The 23,980-nt window shown below is 34.0% G+C and overlaps 1 protein-coding gene across 11 annotated transcripts in view; it reads right to left on the reverse strand.

Annotated features, from left to right (window-relative positions):
- DCAF6 (DDB1 and CUL4 associated factor 6) overlaps positions 1–23,980 on the reverse strand; it is a 47,278-nt gene that overhangs the window by 10,768 nt on the left and 12,530 nt on the right. For 2 of the 11 annotated variants that reach the window (XM_081952475.1, XM_081952476.1), the window contains exons 7-16: positions 21,645–21,859; positions 19,602–19,695; positions 18,905–18,982; positions 15,427–15,546; positions 13,968–14,210; positions 9,068–9,235; positions 5,418–5,529; positions 3,465–3,580; positions 2,173–2,256; positions 705–1,020 (exon numbers count right to left, since the gene is read on the reverse strand). In XM_081952475.1, the coding sequence (XP_081808601.1) occupies positions 705–1,020; positions 2,173–2,256; positions 3,465–3,580; positions 5,418–5,529; positions 9,068–9,235; positions 13,968–14,210; positions 15,427–15,546; positions 18,905–18,982; positions 19,602–19,695; positions 21,645–21,859 (1,546 nt within the window). The remainder of the gene's footprint in view (positions 1–704; positions 1,021–2,172; positions 2,257–3,464; positions 3,581–5,417; positions 5,530–9,067; positions 9,236–13,967; positions 14,211–15,426; positions 15,547–18,904; positions 18,983–19,601; positions 19,696–21,644; positions 21,860–23,980) is intronic. The other 9 variants (XM_081952479.1, XM_081952480.1, XM_081952473.1 and 6 more) reach the window with 8 other exon arrangements.

Genomic DNA, 23,980 nt, shown 5'->3' on the forward strand with positions numbered 1-23,980 from the left:
TCAAGTCACACCATTTGAGGTGTGACAGCCAGTGTGGTGCAGATGTTAAGGACATTAAAGACACTACAGAAACACAGATTCAAATCCGCAGTCAGCTATGTAAGTTCCCTGAATAATTCTGGACCAAACATTCTCTCTCAGCCAAATCATGAAAGTCAGCTGGATAACTTTGTTCCAGTCACTCTGTCTCAGCCGAACCCACCTCAGAGCTTGATGAGAGGAAAAGTGGGAGGAAGGGACACTAGCTATGGTGCCTTAAGCTGCTGCGCGAAAGGCAGGATATAAATCAGACAAATAAAATGTGTGTAAACGCTACTGCAAAAACCTCACTGGACTCTACGCACTTCTAATACAGATGTGCCCTTTCTCAACACAATTACCTACATACCAGATCTCCCCAGAAGTTAAATGATCCAGTTAGGAAACTGTGAGAGAACTCCACCCTTGGTGCATCTATGCACCATACTGTACAGTAAGTTACTGAATAAATTTAATCTAGAACATACTATATTCAGTAACGTCACTGAAGTCGAGTGCAAATACATACAGAAAGCCAGAACTGTAGCTACAGCAAGAGTAAATGGTGAAATGAAGAAATGATCTGCCATGCTTTTAGTCAATGCTAATTGCCAGCAGGAGAATGTTGAGATCTGAATAAATATTCTGCAAAGTTTTTGAAGACAGGAAACAAACACAATACTAACCTATGACCGCCTCCACGATACCGTGCACCAGGTATGAGAACAGGGTCATCGTCGCTATCATCAGTTTCATGGAAAACAGAACTTCTTGTTGATGATTCTTCATGAGTGGCAAGTCCTGAGGAATCTGGTTGAGAATGAGGTTCATTATTGGTATTATTTGGGATGGTAGAAGAATCTGTACTTTGTTGACTCAAGCTTTCTGGCTGTTCCATGGTTTTGCCTGATAAATCTTCCCCTGGGGTCTGGGAGATTAAATCAAGATCAGGAACATTTCCTTGTTCCATAGTATTTTCAGGCTGTTCAGATACTTCAGTCTCTGATAGAATAAATAATATTTGGTTAATCAAACACATTTGAAGATACTTAACAGGAAAGAACAACAGGAATTACATGAACTATATGAAATTGATACAATCTATTAAGAGGCATAATAGCTGTAATTCAGTGGTAGTCAACCTTTTTCTACCTACCGCCCACTAATAGATCTTTCTTGATGGAAAAATTTCCTTACCGTCCACCAGTTTTTGCGCAAGTGCGGAATATTTTTTAGAAAGGAGGGTGTTTTTTTTAAAAAGAAATGTACATACATTTATCTTTTTATTTCTACTTTATGCATGTTTATAATGTTTTTAACTTTAAAAAGTTTAATTAGAAAACAATAAAGTAAATTGAAATTAGCTTTACTAGTGATTAATGAGATCTTTGAGGCTGATGCTGCGAGACTAAATATTTGATATCTGGTTCGATTTTAGTAAGGAACAAACGAAGGTCTCCTCTTTCGGTGCTTTTCCTTTTTATCTCCTTTTTTAATATCTTCCTTGGGGCTATGTACAAAAGTAAGGCTGAGCTAGTTAGCCCACTTATTATTATTAGCCAACAACAATTCTCTCCTGCCTTTTCTTTCTCCTATTTTGCAACTGCTCTGCTCGGCTTCTGCCTGTCCCTGCTAACAGTTTCTACTCCTCCCCTTCCTCTTCCCACGTGTTTGCAACTGCTCTGCTCGGCTTCTGCCTGTCCCTGCTAACAGTTTCTACTCCTCCCCTTCCCACGTGCACAAAAGGAGGTTTTAACCTCCGAAATCCCCACCGCCCACCTGGAATCCCAAAACGCCCACTAGTGGGCGGTAGGGACCAGGTTGACGACCCATGCTGTAAATGGTGAAAAAGCATTTAATTTTGTTTTAGCTGTTGCTCTATTTGGGTACAACATTTCCCGCAACTATTTTACTCAAAGTAGTTCTTTGAGAGTAGTTAGATAATGCACTATTAGCAGAGAGTTACAGTAAGAAAACCATAATATACTATCGTAGGTAATTGGCAGTTCAACACAATTCCAAATATTGTAAACATTTATAGGACAAGAGCATAAAACAAACCTAATATTATTAACTACTGATACATGATAATACCAAATAAAATAAAAATCCTAAGTTACCTTTAACATATATATCTGTAATTATTTTACATACCCGAATATGGTGTATCAGCATTTTCATTTGTTGACATTAGCTCTTCAGTATTTGTACTTTCTTCAGGTGATTCTTCAGGAATTTCTAAACAAGACAATTTTAAAAAATGGATGAATTCTGCAGATAGAAAGCATTTCTAATATTTGCTACTCTTTACTATAAATGATGTTTAGAATGATTTCAAAGTCTACTATATTTTACATCAGAAGAGGCAAGATGGTGCTTTCCAGATGTTTTAAACAACATTTTCTAATCCTGCTAGGTGTTTGATACTGATCCTGTTAGTAAATGTGATGAAGTCTAAAGAATTTTGAGAGTTTACCAATATTTCATATGACGAGTAAATATGCAGCTAAAATATGCTTTATAAAAATGTGGAGTTACAAACAGGCACAAATTTCTTTATCATCCCAATAAAAGAAAATCTGATTCCTATTCTTATTTTTGCTGCAGATTCCAAATATCTATGATGATTTAGTTTTATAAACCTTACTGTATTTATGTTCTGCTCAAATTATTATTTAAACAATTATTAAAATCTATTTAAAGTTGTAGCAAGTTTGTTATATGTGATTCCTGGGATAGAATTTTACAGCACTTACGTACAATTATAATTTCTGAAAATTCTTGATTATTTAATGCATATAGCTCCAGCTCTCTTAACAGTTTTTGCTCAGCTCGTATAGTAAAGTAGTCCTCAGGTTATGATAAAAATTGGAACTGGGATTGCTGTTGCTAAGTGATATAAAGTGCAATCCCAACAGTACCAGTTGCCATCAAAATCCCAGGACACACGAGTAGTTAAGTGAGAGAGCCAGAAGTCCCAGTAAGGGAATATGGGAGACAGTGTAGGTGCTGTATGTGGGAATCTAGGGAGGAAATTTTAGGGACCAGTCAAATGTCCATCTTTTTTTAACTTTGAATAGTCATTCAAATGGCCTTAAACCAAGAACTACTGATATTCGTAATTCCACAGTACTGTTAAAAATATTATCTCTCAGCTTTTAACAGTTATTTATATAAGTAGATATAATGAGAAAAGAATACTACAAAATATACTATAAAAAGAAAGTCACCAATTTCACAATGTTAATTAATGTCTGCTTCCTATGTAAGAGTAAGCTGTTTGTGATTAAACTATACGTTTTTGCTTGTCCTCTGCAACCAAAATGGAACAAAAATATTATTTGCCCTGCCTAAACAAATATTTTGGAGTTCTATGAGAACAGATCAGCAATGTTATAATGATACAACATGGTGCTTTTTATAGCATAAATTACAACATATCTTACTTGATTCTTCACTCTCTGGTGTTGGTACTTCCGAACCTGGAGTTCTTAGAGATTCTTCCTGACCTTCTATTTTGCTCTGACTTCCACTCCCTCTAGAACTTGAAGCTGTACTACTCCTAGCAACAAATGCATGCAACAACATATTGCACTATTTTAGACATTTTTCCCATTCTTCAAGAGTTTATAAAGTATAGATAGAAAGATCAACTCTATAAATTAATAGAGCTACACTTTAAAATCATCAGAAATAAAGCAATATAAAATCCAAACATTAGGAATCAAAACTCATGATTAAAATGTCTATGGAAATCAGAAGAGTAACAAAATTACATTAGAATAACAATGTCTGCATTTTCAGATGGAAGAGAAACAATTTGACAGAAAGTATTTCTATTAAGAAATCCCCTCAGTTGTTTGCACTTACATCTTTAAGAGTGTGAACTATAGTACCAGAGTCATATGGTTGTGCTGAGCGATTCCATCCTATTTTGGACTTACCTGAATAGGAGAGCAGGAATGACAAAAATGTAAACAAGCATCCACATCAATTGATATTAAAGATAAAAAGAAATCCAAGCCTCTTCTTCTAAGAGAGCAATGTTTTAAGCAGAATGAAGGACACCACAGAAATAAAGATTAAACATGGCTAGAAACCAGTGGCATTTGTAACAAGCTGCAACAATGTCAAAATGATAACACATGCATCATGACATTGTCGTCAAAAACAACATGGTGTGGTACTTGCATCACAAGTACATAAGTTGCATCATGACACCATGTCATTATCTTCACCTTGTTTCTCTGTGAAAACCCATAATATAAATCATATCTTCACTGTATTCCAGGAAGTGGTAAATATGTAAGATGTTTCTGAGCAGATAAGAACGATGGTTCAGAATTGATAACTAAGCTCTTCACATTCTCTTATAGAGTGCCCTTTTAGAAATTTCTTAACTTAGGCCCTCACAGCATCTGTTGATAACTGACACTTAATTGCATTCTCTGAAGTCTTGCTCCTTGTCCAGGTTATGTTGCAATGTTCCAGTCAACAAGAGGACACTGATATCTGCCTGGAAAAAAAAAGCCTCAAATAGCTTCTGAGAAAATGGAGGGGCAGTAGCAGGTATTTCTGCTATAGAAAAATAAAGATGCTTTGTAATAAGTCCAATGTATCATTGGGGCACGATAGAGCCCCTATGGAATTGTCTGAGATCATGATTATTGCCAGAAACATACATATTTTTGGCCCAAATCATGTTGTATAGAAAATATCTGTCAGGGGTTTATCATAAACACAACCTAGGTATGCAGAAATAACCACTTAAGGAATCATTGTTACAGGCAGGTAATCTACTATTTCCTAACTGGATTTCTCATATTGATAACTTTATAGTTTAGGGCATGGTAATATACAGGATAGCCTATTCTGAATAGAATCAATCTGTCCAGTAGGATTATGAACAGGGTTGTTTTAGAGTGTCATTTTTAGCCCTTCTTGATGATAAACCTCCTCCTCTGAAATAGCTTGTACCCTGGAATAGTTCATCTCATTTCTACTAGTGTTCCAGAAGATTGTTTAAGATTTATGTATTCTGAATGGACTTTAGCACTGAGAGAATGGATGGAATATTGTCTCAGTAAGTGATGCTATGTTTACTCAAGGGACATAAGGAAATCAGATGTCCAATTATTCATTTTATTTATTTGTATGCTACCCTTATAATTTTACAAATAACTCAGATGGTGGACGTATTGAACACACTTCCTCCTCTTTTCCCCACAACTCTTTGAGGTGGGTTGGGCTGAGAGAGAGTGACTGGCCCAAAGTCACCAAGTTGACTTTCATGGCTAAGGGGCAACTTGAATAATTAGTATAATATGTATAACATAGGTATGTTATAAAAATGAAAGTTTCAGTTCAAAACATAACCCACATTTGCACTAAGTACTTACCATTCATCAGTGAAATCTAATTTAATTGTACTTGTAGTTGTTCCTTCTGTGCTATAATGTAAACTTAAAACAGGTTCATTTGCTCCTGGCCTTGGACTTGCTTTTTCATCATCTAAAAAGGAAATGTTACAAATGCAAACAGATTGATGGATGGATGGATAGATTGATAAAAATGCTATGGCTGCCCAACTCCCTCATAGTAATACTGGTTGGCTTTCAAAGATAAAACCCCAGTATAAAAACCAATTAACTCCCACATAATTGTGCTATTTAGCTTGTGCTAGCCTTAGTCTTTTAAAGATACATAATATGTAATATTAATGTGCAATATGTAATATGTAATAATAAATTTGTAATTCTGTCCTGCTTGGCAGTAAGCCAAGGAGGCACAAAATTAAAATTTAGAAACGAATAAATAATTTTTACACTAATAAATGCTGGAGCAATTTTATATTTTTAAAAAACAATAATGTTTATTATATACATTGTATTAACATTTCCAGATTAAATATACTTTATCATTTTAATTTGGCAACTGAATATATTCTCAGGACTAATAACTTTCATTTTTATTGTAACTTAGTACAAAACCTTAGGAGTCAGCAGGATAACAGACTAAAAACATTAGTTCTCTTCTGTTTATATATGACTTGCCCAGTTTGTTTTGAGGAATAATAATAAAAACACAATTTCTTATTACAAAGAACTAAGTAAAATACAATTATAACTTATGAATTTAGATATTTTAAAAATAAGCTTAATGTTGAATTATATGTATATATGCAACCACCCATAACAGTGCATCAATCTGAATGCCACTCAATTTATATGAACGAGGAGCCAAGTTGGATCACATTATCCTGGTCTATGTGATTACTAAGAGATAATACCAATTTGTGGGCACATTTTACAAAATTCAACGTATAACAAAAGTCATGGACGGAATGACGACAAAAATCAGGATCTCACATAAGTTCTGTAATTCAACATGCTGGCAACATGCTGGGAATGGATGCTTCCAAAATACGCACTTTATGTATATTATGGATGATTGTGCAGTAAACCAGATATTTAGACTGGATTTATCATTTTTGTCCCATTTATCAAATCCTTTCAAAAAACCTGAGACAGGCATATGTTGTTGCTTAATAATATTAAAGGTATTGTCACAAGATGTAAGATGATGATGATTATTGATTATTCAACCGTATATATAAAATTCAAGGCAGTGGGCATAACTCATACTCCTGCCTACTTTCTCCACAACAATCCTTTGAGGTGGCTTTTCTGTGACACAGTAACTGGTCAAAAGCCACCTAACTGGTTTTCATGCCTAAAAGAGGCTTGGAACTTTCAATCTCCTGGTCTGTAGGCTAGCTCTTGACCATTATATCATACGAACATATATAATGTATCAGAACTGTATGCCAGGAATTAAATACCTGAATTTAAAACAGTCTCTCAAAAGTTATTTGTAACGCCATCCAATGATATATCTAATTAGACAGATGATTTAATATTTACCTTTGATAATTCTGAAGCTAGATTTTGTTACCTTAAAATAATTGCATGTCTAGATGTTATTTTGACTTAACAGGAAGGAACGAGAACGTTTAATATTATATATTTTAAATATATTTCCATCAACTCATATATACATCTTAAAGTGGGGCAGCAATAACAGTATTCCATAATATGTCATCATTTAAAAGGAAATTATTGGAGCCTGAATAGTGCTTAGGAATACTTAGATGCATTCTTCTAAAAGACTGGCTAAAGCACTAAAAACAGTCTGCAATATCTTTTTTCTTTCTTTTTAAATTTACTTATGTCATGACTAGAGGAATAAAATTGCCCTGCCGCTAAACAAGATACCTAAGAAAATGAAGGCAATACTGTACAAAGAATTATGACAGTTAAATCATAATATTTTTTTAAAAGACAAAGCTGAAATCTTAAATATACCATATTTTTCGCCCTATAAGACGCTCCGGAATATAAGACGCACCCAATTTTAAAGGAGGAAAATCTAAAAAAAAAAGATTCTGAACCAAATACTGTAGTAAAATATTTTATATCAACTGTATAAAGTTAACAGCAGTTTAAGAACAATTTTATGTCCCCCATTTTTAGATGACCCAGGTGGCTATATTCGGCGTATAAGACGCACCCAGATTTTCACCCTCTTTTTTGGAGTAAAAAAGTGCGTCTTATAGGGCGAAAAATACGGTACTTTAAAGTAGGGATGCATAAAATTCTTACAGATTGACACATTTTACACAAGCCTACTTACAAAAATGTAAGTGCTATAAAATGTAGCATTCTAACTTGACATATAGTAAGAGTCATACTTCATACCTATGTCCATTTACTGTATCAAAACCTATGGAGGTTCAGTGAACCGTAGAACTGAGTTCACATATTCTGCTAGTAGGGTGTAGTACCTTCAGACTGCCTATCTAAAAGCCTGCACCAGTAGGGCTGACTCAAGAAATCCTTTCAAAGAAGTGAAGTTTGTCAAGGGGTCCATCCATATACTCAAGCCCTAAAGGCAATTCATTTTTATGTGCAGATCAGTCACTTTATGTTGTTGCGTCACTCAGTGAAAAAAGGAACTAATTTTAAATATTTTGAGGGCAGAGCTCCATTCGAACCTTGTTCCTCAAAAAAAAAATCTGATGTAAGATACTAAAAAGCTAAAAGCTTATTACCTTTAATGAAAAAGATTTTCTGTTTGTTCTAATATCAATGGTTATATAAGCAACATGGAATTTCTCAAGTTCATGAACTTTTATATATTTATATTTATTTATAAGGTTTCTATTTAAAAAATCCAAACCATGAAGAGCAAAACTATCAAACCTATCTTTACCATGCACTGGTTTTTAATACATAAGACAAATTTTAGTAATTTGTAAATTAAATGAAAATGCCACCTAACAGAAGGATGTTTATAGTTTTGAGCAGTTGTTTTTACTTCTTCAAATGGAAAATTTTTATAATTCGGTTGTTATTTATGTGAAATTGAGTTGTGTGTCCCAATAAAAGAAAACAAAGCCAAAAGTGTATAAACTCTTCACTGTTACAAATCACAATGGAAAAAAAAACTCTAGGGGAATTTCCCTACTATGAAGCCTTACCATAAACAGCCTCAGATCAGATACCCAAACAACAATCTTAGAAAATCATACATAATTCCTGGTTGATTTCAAAGGCTACCATTGCAGTTTTAGCAGAAATGAAGTGAGATAGTTTTTCTTCAGCTTCCATTCCAGGAAATACTTAACAAAGTATTTAACTAAGCCTAGTTAAAACGCTGGCACTGGGGTTAATGAATTCTTTCAATTCCTCAGATTGGAATAGAAGGGCCTTACCAGTACAACTGATTATGCTCAAACAGTGTGTTTTTGTTTAAATTATATTTTATCCAAACATGACATATCCTTAACTAAAAAGTGTTATAGAGGTAAAGAACAATACAGCCAAGTATTAGTCAGTTAAGTGTGTGATGATAAATATCAACAAATGCAACAGGCAAGCAGCAACTGCATACACTATTTTGTTCCTGAGGGAAAGCGTCTTGAGCAAACAACAGCAGCACAAACTACGTAACTACATTAGCTGCTTAATAAACCTTGACAAATGACAACCTGTAGGCTGAGGGTCCTGTGAGGATCCCTTAGGGGAAGACTGATCAGAGCTGGAGGACTGCTGTGCTGAACCCTCCGCTAGCTCTCGCTGTCTCTGCTGTTCAGCCTTCTTAAGCCTCAGCCGCTGCAGGCCCCTACGGAGTATAGCTAACTCAGGTGCCATTAATTCTGACAGGAAAAAGGGTGTAAAAAAGAAACAGGCATAGAACATAAGATAAAAAGAATATGACTAAAGAGCAAGGTAATAGATATTATGTAGAGAATACAAGCATCAAATTTCATTTTTAAAAGCAGACTATTAAAATTAGCACAGAGGCAAAATGTGCTTTACTTGGTTTATATTTTTTCTTAAGTATGAGAATTATGCTCATTATGCATGTTTTCTAGCTCGAATTCCTCAACTGCTAAGTCAGTTAAATTCTATAAAATAAAAAAATATATAACCATGAAGACACAAAAAAATATGTATGATAATTTCCTGTACAACTTCCACACATATGACTGTTTCTACTCTAACAATGTTCATTGGGAATTAAGAGAACAATGTAGTATGTGGGCAAAATTGAAGCCTAACTATCCAAGTTGCCATCAAAAGTTTAGGTTGTAAATTACAATATAAAATGTAGCTATGCAGCCCTATTTAATGCAACTGTGATAAAGCACACTACTGAAAAAGTTGTCTAATGCTAAAATGAGGGAGGGGATGTTTTTGTTTCTGGTTTTTTGGTTTTTTGGGGGGGTTGTTTTGCTTACAAGTCAGTTTTTAAGTTTGGGGTTTGGTCCTTCTGCCAATAAAGAACAAAACTGAAATATGAAACATGCATACTCTAACATATAATTGTGTGTCATAATTTTTGTTTTTATGATGAAAGTAATTAGATTAGGCAACTGTTATGCTGAATGTAATAAATTACTTCTCTATTCCAGTCAACCACAATATATTAAAAGGTTTCCCAATACTTGGCAGTAATCACCCAGGAGGAATAGGGCAATTAGAAGGTTTTAGTGTTCAATTTGCAGAAAGGAAACCATTGCTGTTTGATATATTAAAATGTTCTCATGTTCTAGTACATGAATAAGTGAGAAACTAAAAGCCACTAAAACAATAGATCTTATGTAAAGAATTAACATTATGTAATTCAGAGCATAATAATGCATTGCTTTATTTTCAGACCACTATTATTTTGCTGAATTGATTTCATGACACTTTTGAAAATACAGATTAAAAATAAGAGCAGAAAAAAGGAATTAAACATTTCAGATCACTTGAACTAATAAAACAGTAACAGTTACTGCAACAAATTATTCTCCTATAGGCAATACCTTTTCTTAGTAACTATTCAATTTAAATAATATTTAAAGCATTACCATTTGAAGGAGTATTAACTACCTTACATCAGATTTATTCAAATACATTAACTGATTTGTTTTCTGGCTATATATTACTTAAAAACAGTTTGGCTGTAACAGCCACAACACAGTGAGCTAATTGCTGAAATGTACATAGAAGATTCCGGTTATATGGCACTATCAAACCATCTCAAAAAGATAATCAAGATTGGATGGTGGAGTCAATATTTGAATGGGAGATAACTGAGAAATTTAAGTCCTATACTAGACTTGGGAATGTGGGGAGGGGAAGCCACTTTTACTGTTGTCAGGAAAACAAATTGAATATCTACTAAAGTTGAATTGAGATGTCCTCAAAGAAAACTTCATTTTTTTATTTGGAAGATATTCTTTTTTGTGAGATGTCTTCTAATGCCATGGATTGGAAAGGAACACATGCTAGAATTTTATTGTGACACGATTGAACAATATAAAGATAAGAAATAATTTGAATAGTGATATTCAATATTAAATAAAAGCCATATTTTGCTTTCTAAGAATTAATACAGCATACCATACTAATTTTGAAACTGAAGGAACAGCTGCTTTAAGAGTATATGTGGGGCATTATTTGGGAATTACCAGTTCAAAGAAAAGCAATCCAAAATTCCATTGAGTTGATATAAGCCCATAAGTATGTTTTTAAGTGTTTTTCAAGTTATCCTAATAGCTCTTGAGAGGAGCATTTTCCAAAATGATAAGAAAACAGATTCTTCAATAACAGCTGGCACTAGGTTTATTATTATAGTTGATCAAGCCTGTTATGGTTTCAGTCCCCTGCAAATTTGATGCTTAAATTTAAGCCCACTTAGAGAGTAAAGCACTTAGCTGTAAAGCATTGTGAAGCGGTATCTAAGTCTAAGTTCTACTTCTGTTAATTGCTAAAAATGAAATTTCTTTACTTTTGGAATAATGGCGAGCAAGTGGATTGATTCCTAAGCATAAGCCATAAGAGGATGAGGCTCATTTGAAACAGCGGAAATATTAAAGCAGTTTTTATGGGATGTATTAATCTTTACAGTCTTTTAATGTAATCCAGCTCAATAATCTTTACTAAAAACTGCTTCATGTTTAATGCAGAAATCATATTTGCTATGAATATAGTAGCATTTATTGATGCTACGTGTAAAGCGTAAAATAGATTTTATATCTTTAAATATTTCTATTTTCATTCCTGGAAGCAAGGAATTGCAGGACTTAATACATGAAGCCAAAGCTAACAGACATTATTCCAACCCAGTACATAATAATTTCAAAACATATTTGCACTCTGTGCTATGCAGAGGTTCTCTGGGTGGATGTAAAGCAATTTTGAACCATCTTTCCTGGCCTGTTAGAATCTGGCAGAGAGAACATGTGGATGTCATCTGCCAGGGACCAGAAAATGAGACTTGTCTGACCTAGTGTTGGCCTTATAGAACATTCTCACATTGGACTTTACATCAACTCCATTCCTTTTGGTGTTCTAGAAGTCCCTCAAGATTTGGTTTCCAGAGAACTCTAAGTAGATGCCTCTACTATTGAGGTGGATGCATATATGTTAGTTTTAATTAATCAGCTTTTAATGTCATATTTATAAATATCTGTTTTATATCCATATTAGTTTTTTATTGATTACTTATTGTATCCTACCCAGAATCATTTCTTGTGAGATAAGAGGCTATATAAATTAAATAAATAAATACATTAAAAAATGGCTCACAAGAATTTGAGGTAAAATCTTCCTAAGCTACAATTAAAATCTAAGAATGAAATGACAATATAAAACAGTACATAATATGTGAAGCTTTCCATAACTAATTGTTTTGAAGCTTGCTTTCCATTTACTAACACCTTAATTCTTTCCCATCCTCTGTTTCTAATGGCAATAAAGATAAAAATTTATTTCTGGTGTTTAAGTGTTTGTTTACATCCAATGTAAATTACAGAAATGCTAAAAAAAAAAAACACTGCCTGGATTCTAATAAAAACAGAGAATAGAATCTAGACTCAATTTCCAGGAAACTCACAAAAATTGCCTCTATAGGATTGTAGCAAGAATTCCAACATATCAAATACTCCACTTCTAAAGGGTGCTAAAGCTGCTGTGGCCACTGTTTTTGATACCAATTTTCAATTACGTTATACCACTGCAGTTTTTATAAATCTTCATATAGATCAGCTGACAATATAACTCCATGTAGAAAAGCTAGGCAAATGCAGTATAACCAATGAAGGGAAAACTACTTTCTACTATATTGCAACAGTCAGCTCATTAAGTTGCATGAACACAATGCAGATGTGGCACAAGATGTAAGAAAATATCCACTGTAATGTAAGTCTAATTCTACCTTATAAATGATTAGTACAATAAAGAACAGAACAATTGATTGGCTCCTTAATAGAAATAGCACATGGTCCAAACCTAAAGATTCACATAACTAGTTCTACAAACCCAAAGTGCATTTTTTACACTTATATTTCTTCAACAATAAGCTTCCATTCATGTAGTAAGCAACTTTTTGGGGAAAAGGTTTTTTTAAAAAACTGCAAGTGTCATATTCAATATATACAGTAATTCTTGTGAAATTCGGTGGTCGAGTATATAGTTGTACGGATCTCTTTTTTTCTGCTAAGAGCTATCTTATTAATTATTGTTAATTTAGGTTATAAAACAAAGTTACTTCATATTTACATATTAGCATTATAGATTCAAAAATATGTGTAACCTAACTATAGTTGAACTAATTTTAAAACAAGCTCTATCAATGAAAATCTGAGAATGAACAAACTCAATTCACCTACAACATACCATATTTTTCGGACTATAAGACACAATGGTGTATAAGACGCACCAAACTTTCAAAGAGGTAAGTACGAAAAAAAAAAGTTTTTGCCTTCCCTCAGCCCCCAGCAGCACTTCTGCAGGCTTCAGCAGGGCTGGGGTAAGGCAAAAATGCCCCCATTTTTGTGAAAAACAGGCAGAAAATGGTCCAGTTTTCACAAAAACAGGGGCATTTTTGCCTTCCCCCAAGCCTGCTGAAGCCTGCAGAGTGCTGGCGGGGGCTGAGGGAAGGCAAACATGCCTCTGTTTTTGTGAAAACTGCCTGTTTTCATCTGTTTTTCACAAAAATGGGATGCGGGGGCGGGGCTTCGGGTGGCCAAAAATGGCTGTATTTGGTGTATAAGATGCACCAACATTTCCATGCTCTTTTAGGAAGGAAAAAGTTGCATCTTATACTCCGAAAAATACGTTATAATGCTGAAAAACTCTTCTGGGGTCAGAAATTGAGCTAAACATTTAATGGCATATCTTTTCGGAGAAAAATAGCAATCTACTGTGTTGTAACAAATTATAGCCAAACTTCAGACTAGTAAAATTTTGAGTGAAGATTAATGTAGAAGATTTTATAAATGGAGGTCATTCATCCAAGTACATGACCACGCTGAATATTGGTATAATAAATATGTATTTTAAACTCTTTATACAGATTAAATACATAAGTTCTTTTAACAAGAAAACTTTACATACCAGGTTGATGGAGTGGAGGAGGTGCAGGTGTCTCCAAGAAAGGTCTTTGTTCATTGTCAGGAGAGGAGAGTAAAGAAGTAGAAGGAGGACTTTCTGTTGATGAAGATGTTGAGGGCGCTTGAGCTGACACTGTAGATGAGGATGACTGCAGTTGTTCAGGACCATCTACTTCCATGGAAGTTTCTGTTTCAGCACCTGCCAAGACATTTCCTGAGGTAGAAACATCTGATCTACTTGTTCCACCTTTGAAGAAAAGTATCAACTTACTCTATTTGTTTTTTAAAGAAAACATTATTGGTTTATATTTATTCAACACAGTAACAAATTAATATCTTCAATAGATATTAAATGTGTTAAATGTGATATTTAGAAACATAAATTTGGCAGGTGGCTATTGAAGCCATCAAGTCCAATCTATGCCCAATCCAGGATGCCAATTAAATCATTCACATACTGTCAACTCTCTGCTTGAACACATCTAAAGAAGGGGAGCCCACAATTATCTTTGGTCATAATTTCCACTGTCAAATTTATCTTTTTGTTAGGATATTTTTTCTAATATTTGTCTGCTTTTTGTTTGATTGATTTCATGAGTCTACACCTTTCAACAACTGAAATCCAATACTGCATGTTCTGCAGTCTACAATGAGGAAAAAAATGAGGTATTCTTCCACATGATAACTTTTCAGGTATTTGAGCAGTGGTATCATTTCCTTTTTGTGTTGTATCTTTTCAATGCTATATATGCTCATCATCTTCAAGTTTATTTCTCACGACTTAGTTTCTAGCCCCCTTGCCCCAATCACTTTTGCTGCACTTTTTTGAGCCATTTCAATTCATATTGAGTTTGGCCTCAGTTATTCCAAGAGCTTTCTTTTATAAATACCAAGCCAGGGTTTATAAATGGCATCCTATGCCTGGGCATTTGATATTTGTTTCTTAGGTAAAGAATTTTGTACTTTTTTTTGTTAAATTTGGTGTTGTAACTTTCGGATAATTTCTACCAAGATAATTCTGAATTTTCTTTCTGTCTTCTATAATACAGTTTTTTTCTGTACCATCTGCAAATATGGTAAACATTCCTCTCTTCCTTTTTATTGAATTATGTAGTATTTCACATACAGGATTGATATTTGTCTTTAATTTAATGAAGAACCATTAGTGAACAATCAAAGTGTTACTTTTGAGCCAATTTTGAGTCAACAATTTTCACCGAACTGTCAGATTACTCAGCCAACATTTTACTAATTTATCAATCAGCATACTATGCTGAAGTCAAAAATTTCATGTTTATACCACTTCCACAATCAGTTACCCAATGAAAAAAGTAGGTACGATTAAGCAGAAAAGATGCTTTTGACAAGCTTACTCTTGAGTTGAGATGACCTTATAATATCAGCATATTTTGGATTAGACTTGTTACCATCGCTTAATTGTGAGGGCTTTTAAAGGCATTTACCTCTAGAGCGAGATCGTCCTCTCCCTCTGTTGCTCTGTGCAACTTCACTTGCTTCTTCAAACCATCTTGACAACATGTCAGACATTCTTTGCATTAATGAAACGTTAGGGCTCTGTTCACCTGTGTATAAATAGTGATACTAATGTTTTTAACTGTACTTTTGCTTTTACTAACTGCAATCATGTAGATTTATATCTTTGAAAAATAAAAGAATAAAAACAAGTGATATTTAATGTTTATATTTTGTAGGGTTTTTGTATTTTATTACCATTGTTATTGTTGTTGTTGTTATTTGTATGGCTGCCCATCTCAATTAGGTAAATCTGGGTAGCTCACAACACGTAAAAATAATCCAACAAAAGCAAGTTAAAGAACAAATATGGAAACTTCTAAAACCATCAATAATCTTTTAAAAACAAAAATAATCATGATGAGCAGCAGAATACAACCTTATACAGTTCAACACAGCCTCTGTAAAAGCTTTCACCACTGCCAGATCTCCAGGTGTGATGGTAGAGCCATGTCTTCAAGACCCTTCTAAAGGCCAGTAGAATTGGGGTCAATCTAAATTCCAGGGCATAATGTTTCACAGGTTGTGGACTATGGCAGAAAATACTTTCTTCCTGGGTTCCACTAGACTACATTCTTTCATGGATGGAACACGTAATCTCTTTGCCAATTCTACTGGGACAGATAGATGCAAATAGGAGAGGCAGACTCTGAATTAACCTGATCCTATGCTGTACAAGGCCTTACAGGACATTATAACCCAGAAACATATTGGCAATGAAAACAGTTTGTAGAATGTAAAGGATTATGCAAAATATTATTTTTATAATAAAATCAGAATACAACTGAAGCACATTCCAGTATCTATCCTATCCATTTTCCTACACAAGTTAAAAACTGGAAAAAAGAAAAATGAATGAGAGAAGGATGAAAATGAAGGAAGAAAACTGTAAGAATAGTTAAAGGAAGAGAGGCAAAGCTAACAAATATATGCATTCTCTCAAAAAACAAAGCACTCTAAAAATGTAAATGTTACTGTGATCACTTCAAGTAAATTCAATCTTATTTAAACTAACATCTTATTGCACAAAATAAATTCTCTTTACTTTTTCTCCTGAATGACTCTGTAGAAGAATCTGAAAGGATGGGGAAAACCAAAGGCTAATGGAACAGTGGCAACGTTAAGATTAATCCACAATGGTGATAAGATTGAGTGAGTTCTGCAAGCATGAGAGAAGTCAACTTAAAATAATGTAATATAATTTGTAACATTGGACCATATAGAAGAAAAATGGCAATGATACTCAAAAAGAAATTTGTTAAATATATACTTGACACGAACCCAATAAATTAGAAGACCTATTAGAATGAGTATATATAATGAATATCAGTGAATGTACTTGCTACATATGCTGTTAAGAAAATGAGGAATTGTATGGCCAATTGAAAGGGATGCTAAAAACAGTATTTAAAAAGATATAATATTTTTCAATAGGGGTGACTTTAATACAGAAATGAGAGAAATTGAGAACAAGAATCACAGGAAAATTTGAACTCAATTAACATAATACCTACTTTAAGGAATAGAAATGCAGACTCAGCACAATCACATCATAAAATGGACAACTCTGGAATCAAATTGATTTGACGATAGGAAACAGATGATAAGAAGTGCAATTTAGTCAACCAGGATACTACCAGATGCAGAGTGTGGAACAGACCATGAATTCTTGGCATCAAATTTATGCATTAAACCTACAAAATCAATCTGGGGAGCATATAAGAGTATAAGCGCAATGCAAAGAAAAAGTTAGTATACTTAATTTAAGTGAAAGAAAATCTGAGGAGCTAAGATCTAAGGGACATTATGAAAAATAAAGTGAAAATATGTTCCCAGAATTCCAAAGACAAAACGATCCAAGTGGTTTTCAGAACAAGCTATTACAACAGCCAGTAAAACATAAAGATGAAAACCTTGAGCAATTTACAGGACACATTACTGAATCATGATTTTTCAACAAGTAGGGTAAATAAGGAAAGATATCAATCACGAATGTTGACTAATAGAAGGAGATAACATTAAAAGGAAAAGAAGAGATATTTTTAAGAAGATCAGAGAAATAAAGGAAAATCTCCAGAAGTAGAAATATTTAAGAATAACAGAAGAAATGTAAATAAATTGTATTAAAGGAAAATGTAAACACTATTCTGAAACACTAATAAACAAGAATTAGAATGTAAGAAACATTTGCAGAATGCAAATACATTCAGAAACTGATAGAAAGTAGGTAGAGTATTGTCAAATAGGAAAGCACCAAGTACAGATGAAATACTTTTAAAATCACTTAGAACGGCAATTAAACAGTTCTGTCAACAAATATAAAACATTATCTGGTTTAGAGCATAGAGAAGATTAGTTGGTGGATATATCTATAGTAAAATTGTGAGATGTAAAAATTGCCAAATCACAGCACTAATTCCACAGAATATTTTCACTTACTTCCTTACAAAAAAGATTAGAGCTATATATTGAAAGAAAAATGTCAAATTAACAACCAGATTTCTAAAATGGCATAGGATAGGCAGAATAATAAAGAGAGTAAAAGGACATAAGGAGTTTTTTAAAAAAAAATGCTTTAATGATCATGCAGAAGTTGAAATATACTAAAGCTAAAGGGTGTGCCAGAATATTATTTTCCTGAGGAATTTTTACAATGAACAATAACAACAAAAACCAGAACAAAAAGAGATGACTGTAATCTGAATAGGAACTCGCAACAGTAAATAGAATGTGTAGATAGGTAACACAGCCTTGTTAATTGAAAGTAAAGTAAAAGTAAATAGGATGATTGTGAAAATAAAAACAGAAATGAGAAATCTATTCTTAATAAGATAAGGATAATAGCAACTGACATGCTTTATGAACTTTATTTGAAGGTGACAAAATGGAATTGATAGCTAGAGTCAATAATCCAAAAAAAATAAGGAAAATCTGCTGGAAATGTAAAGAAAATATTAATCTCAAGGAGAAAGATAAGGATAGTAAAAGTAATGGGATTTTTCATTTCAATATTCAGTGGTAACACTGTGAAAGCTGGACACTGAGAAAGGGAGAGAACAATAATTTTGAATTATGGATCTGAAAACAATTGCTAAGAGTAGCATGAATCATGAGAGTCTCCAATCAATGAAATTCTATGTCAAATACAAACTGACTGCTCTTTTTAGGGAATTAAAGTCAAGTTAAAACTCAAGTGTGAAACAAAGCAGTGATGAACAACAAGTTGAGGGAAATAGAAGAAGCAGAAGACAATGGATAAAGTGGAAAGAAGAAATTAAAGTTATTGCAAGAATGACTTTGAAAGGACTTTACACTTGGGGACTTAAGCATTTGACAATACTGTCACTCTAAGTTGAATCTGAATCAATTGCACGTATTGTGTATAAGCTGTTTTGCTACATCTCCCACCTTCTTGTACTCTAGCAGTGTTCCAATATCTCAGGGGTTGCCACAAAGAAGAGTGAGTCAAACTATTTTCCAAGGCACCTGAGGGTAGAACAAGAAGCAATGGGTGGAAACTAATCAAGGAGAGAAGTAACTTAGAACTGAGGAGAAACTTCCTGACAGTTAGAACAATTGATCAGTGGAACAGCTTGCCTCCAGAAGTTGTGAATGCCCCAACACTGGAAGTCTTTAAGAAGATGTTGGATAGCCATTTGTCTGAAACGGTATAGGGTTTCCTGCCTAGGCAGGCGGTTGGACTAGAAGACCTCCAAGGTCCCTTCCAACTCTGCTATTGTATAAGTCTTCCAGCAATGACTACAAAATCCTGCTTCAATGGTTTCCCAATCTATCAGAACAAATTTGTAAAAATTCAGAAATTCTTCTCACTAGAATTTCCCAATTTAGTTATAATGGAGAATTCTGGCTTAACATAAAGTAGTATTTGTGCATCAGACCTGATGCTTGATAGAAGAGAAGAAGAATAAACAATTTGTCTGCAGCCTGAAAAAACACAATTTATGAAGTCATTGACAATTGTCTAAATATGGTCATTTTCTACAATTAGAAATAGAACATGTCTAAAATTATAGCATCATTATACATATAACTAAGCAAAGTTTGAATAAAAATTAGTATAAATATAAATATCAAAATTTAGTACCATCTCTTTCTCTTTCACTTTCCGGCCTTGCTCTTGGTCCAGTATCTGACCAATCTCCTCTTAATCGCAAACGTTTGACAGGAGGCTGCCGTAACTAAAGAAAAAAAGCAAGGAAATTATAGACGCAAACATTCTATTTAGTTAAAAATACGAGATAAAGTTAAAATTCTTGCACTTTTTAGGTCTTATTTTTATCAGCATGGACAAACCTGCAATCATAATTTGGTTTAGGAAGAAAGGCAGAAAATTAATACTGTCATTATGTATAAATGGACTACTTTAGATATCTGGAAGAGTTTGAGAATGATGAGTGGGAGTTTTAATTTTTTTTTCTTTTTTGTATCAGAGTACAGGAATAACAAACTTTTTCTTTAACTTTCAGAATCCCCAACCTTTAATACTCTTAATATAAAATATAATGCCATCAAAAGAGGACCAGATTGCTTAAATCTATGCCACAATATGGATGCCTTTTCAATCTTTCTTCAGGTTAAAAAAAATGTACCATAAAGTACAGATATATATAGTGGGCTGTGTGTTTGAAAGAGATGAATGAAGTGTGGAATTATTTAGATTAACATTTAGTACAAATATAGGTCTGGCTACAGTACTATAGCTCTTTCCTACCCAGAGGATATTGGCTTTTTTCTTCTAATCTCAGAGAAAGAATATTTGAACTAGGCTGAATGTCAAGCTTCCTGATCTGGACTTGGCAATAAATAAAAAAATATCCTGAAACATCACTGTTTAGTTTGTATCCTTGGCTTGAAGATTGGCAAAAGATTCACAAACAAGGTTTAACTAGATTAAAATGAAGATAAGAATGAAGCTGTACAAACAACGGATTGCCCACTTCTAGAAAAAAGAAGTAATTTTTTTTAAAACTTGTGATTTCTTCCTTCCACTTTTCCAGATTAACAGTTGTTGCTTGTTTACATAACAGCCATCGTGGCTTGCGAACTGCTCAGACTTTACACTTCATAACTGTCAGGTTAACTTCTTAAGGATTGTTGATTTAACATTAAACCCTAATATAATTTTAACTTGCTTTTAGATAACGAGTATCAGCTGTACTTGACTTGGGATAAGTATCTCACTAATTGACAGGGAAAACTTGGTTGAGACAGCAGAAATAGCAGGAAATGACCAGGTATGCTGAAATTTTTGATTTTAGTAAATTCAAAGAAATGAGAAAGAGGACTCTATGACATGGGAAACTAATAGGAAAAGGACTTTAATGTAGGCAGAAGTTTCTGAGAGTACAAATGTATATAACACCAAGGAGAGAGAAAAAAAGGAGGATAATAAAAGAAGCCAATGTGGCTTCATAAAACAGTGAAGCTCTAAAAACAAAAAAACAGGACACAGAAATAGAGAATAAGTCCAGAAAGTACGAATAACACAGATTTCCCAGAAAGGAAGTTTAGCAAAAGATGCAAAGAATAATAAAAAGGTCTTTATAGATGATCAAAATAAAAGGAAAAGAATTAGAATACCAGCAGCTTGGTGAAGAAAAGAATTGCTATCCAATAAAAATGGAGCAACTGGTCTACATCTATGGCTGTTTGCAGCATTTTGTGGTCATATAAACATGATTTATGACATTTTCTGTCAGAAATTGTGACCCACCCAGAGTTGAGATGAGTGGTCAAATCATTCAGTGTTGCAACTGTTCACAGCAAATTTAAAATATTTAGTTCAGAAAGGAAATATCAGAATTTTAAAAACAAGAAACAGCACATCTAATTGCATATTTTCTTATATGCTGCCCAAAGTTACATAGTTGGGCAGCCATTTAAATGCTTAAACAAACTTGTTTTCTTCTAATACTGAAATTTTAGCCAATATTTTTGTTCACGGATTTCCTTTAATATGATTGTGTCAGAATCTCTAACAAAACTATCTATCTGACTTATTAAATATTTCATTTTTTAAAATGTTGCCTAAATTATATAGATGATATAACAATTGTGGTTTAAGAGAAGTATTTTTTAAAATATAGCTGATTATCTTGACATCAAATCAGCATTATGGAAAGCTTACCTCTTCTCTTCGCTCTTCTGAAGAAGGAACTTTCAATTCTCTAGCTGTATCATCCTTAGGATCAAATAGGTATATGTAATCTGAAGAATAGCTCACAAGAATTTCTTGTCCATCTTCACTGTAGCAGAGAGATGTTACCCTACAGGATTTATTATTAAGATGAGGAGGAACAAAACGTGCCACCAATCCTGTAGTACCCCTGCCTGCATAATTACCTACATGAAAAAAACAATAACAGCTGAAAACATTCTCCATTGCTCAAATGCAAAACAGCATATCCAAATCTGGCTAGTGTTCATCTGAAAGGAAGATACTTTTACTGAAAAAATATGCAGCTTGTAAGAAAAATGAATCCCTTTTTACTTATCTCAAAGAAGCAGTTTCTCACCAGAAACACAACAAAGTCAAGAGTTGAGTATGGAGAAATCTGAAGAGCCAACTATTATGGGGTTTTGTAATATGTTGACAAGTTGGGCAAATTTAGGTTTGATGGGCCAGGGAAGGTATGTCAGGAATCACTCAGTGAGCTATTTCAGGGAATTTAGTTCAAGTCTCATCTTTCAGCCTGTTCATGGTTTCGGAAGATTGCCCGTGTCTTCAGCCTCAGGGTCCACTGATAAAAGCCAGGTCTGTTTGTAATAAAATTGCATTTGCTCATGACTTGGGTTATGGACGAGCAAGCAAAAATGACATGTTCAAAATTTTCTTCTTATCAGTGGTAGTGTAGAGTAAAATGAAATCAAGATAAGTAAAAAATAATAAAATTGGTTACAGTTCAATTGGTTGATCAGTCAGATCAATCAATAAACATCTAAATGTCCACTCAAGCTTAATAATAATCCCCCAGGTGGCCCTTTCAATCCTTTCCCCCCAAAACCCTAAATCCTACCTTACCCTCTTCCTCATATTAAATTATTTTGTATACTGCAATCTTTGACTTCTTCATGACTGCAATGGCCTCTAAAAGATTTCCCTCCACAGCTTCAGGTTATTAATTTGGACATGCCACCGCAACAAGTCACATTCTGTTGGGTGGTATAAAGTATTTGTAATAAATTAATAAATAAAATAGGAGATTATTTATAAATATATATATATAATGAATTTAATTCACAAAGTCTATTTCTGAGTTTAAACTATAGTTTATGTGTTTTCCATCTCAAAATGGAAGGAAACTATATTAAAAAATTAGCAATTATAGAAAACAAAACAAAAAACCGAAAACAAGAAAAACCCATATTTGTTCTAAAGCTGCCCTAATCAAAAAATTAACAAAACCATGTTTAGTATTTAAACCGTTAAATGAAATCTAGTCCAACAAATGGCCAATGTTGGAGCATTCACAACTTCTGGAGGCAAGTGGTTCTACTGATTAGTTGTTCTAACTGTCAGGAAATTTAGTTCTAGGTTGCTTCTCTTCTTGATTAATTTCCATCCATTGCTTCTTGTCCTGCATTCAAGTGCATTGGAAAATAGATCGATTCCGTCTTCTTTGTGGCAGTCCCTCAGATATTGGAACACTGCTATCATGTCACCCCTAGTCCTTCTTTTCATTAAACTGGACATAACCAATCCCAACAACCATTCTTTATATGTTTTAGCCTCTAGTCCCCTAATCATCTTTGTTGCTCTTCTCTGTACTCTTTCCAGAGTATCAACATCTTTTTCATAATATGGTGACTAAAGCTGGATTCAGTATTACAAGTGTAGTTTTACCAAGCCATTATAAAATAGTATTCACACTTCATGTCATCTTGATTCTATCTCTGTTTTAATGCAGCATAGGATTGCATTGGCTTTTTTGGTTGGTTGGTTGGTTTGTTTGGATTTATATGCCGCCCTTCTCCAAAAGGACTCAGGGCGGCGTACAACATTAAAAAACACACATCCCAAAAGTTAAAAAAAAATTAAATCCATATCCAAAAAAAGAAACCGAATTTAAAAGACAATACATTTAAAATAAATTAAAATTAACAGGCCAGGCCGGCTTGCTGGAAAAGCCAACTTTTTAGGGCGCGTCGGAAGGACCGGAGGTCAGGGATTATGCGAAGCTCCGGGGGAAGCTCATTCCAGAGGGAAGGCGCTCCCACAGAGAAGGCTCTCCCCCTGGGGGTCACCAGCCGACACTGTCTGGCCGACGGCACCCTGAGGAGGCCAACTCTGTGGGATCGTACTGGACGGTGGGAGGCTACTGGTGGCAGTAGGTGGTCTCGCATGTACTCTGGGCCTAAGCCATGGAGTGCTTTAAAGGTCATAATTAATACCTTGAATCGCACCCGGAAAACAACTGGCAACCAGTGCAGGCCGCCTAAAAGGGGTGTAACATGGGAGCATTT

The sequence above is a fragment of the Natrix helvetica genome (genome assembly GCF_964273705.1).
Source record: "Natrix helvetica genome assembly, chromosome: 4".
In the NCBI taxonomy this organism is placed as follows: Eukaryota; Metazoa; Chordata; class Lepidosauria; order Squamata; family Natricidae; genus Natrix; species Natrix helvetica.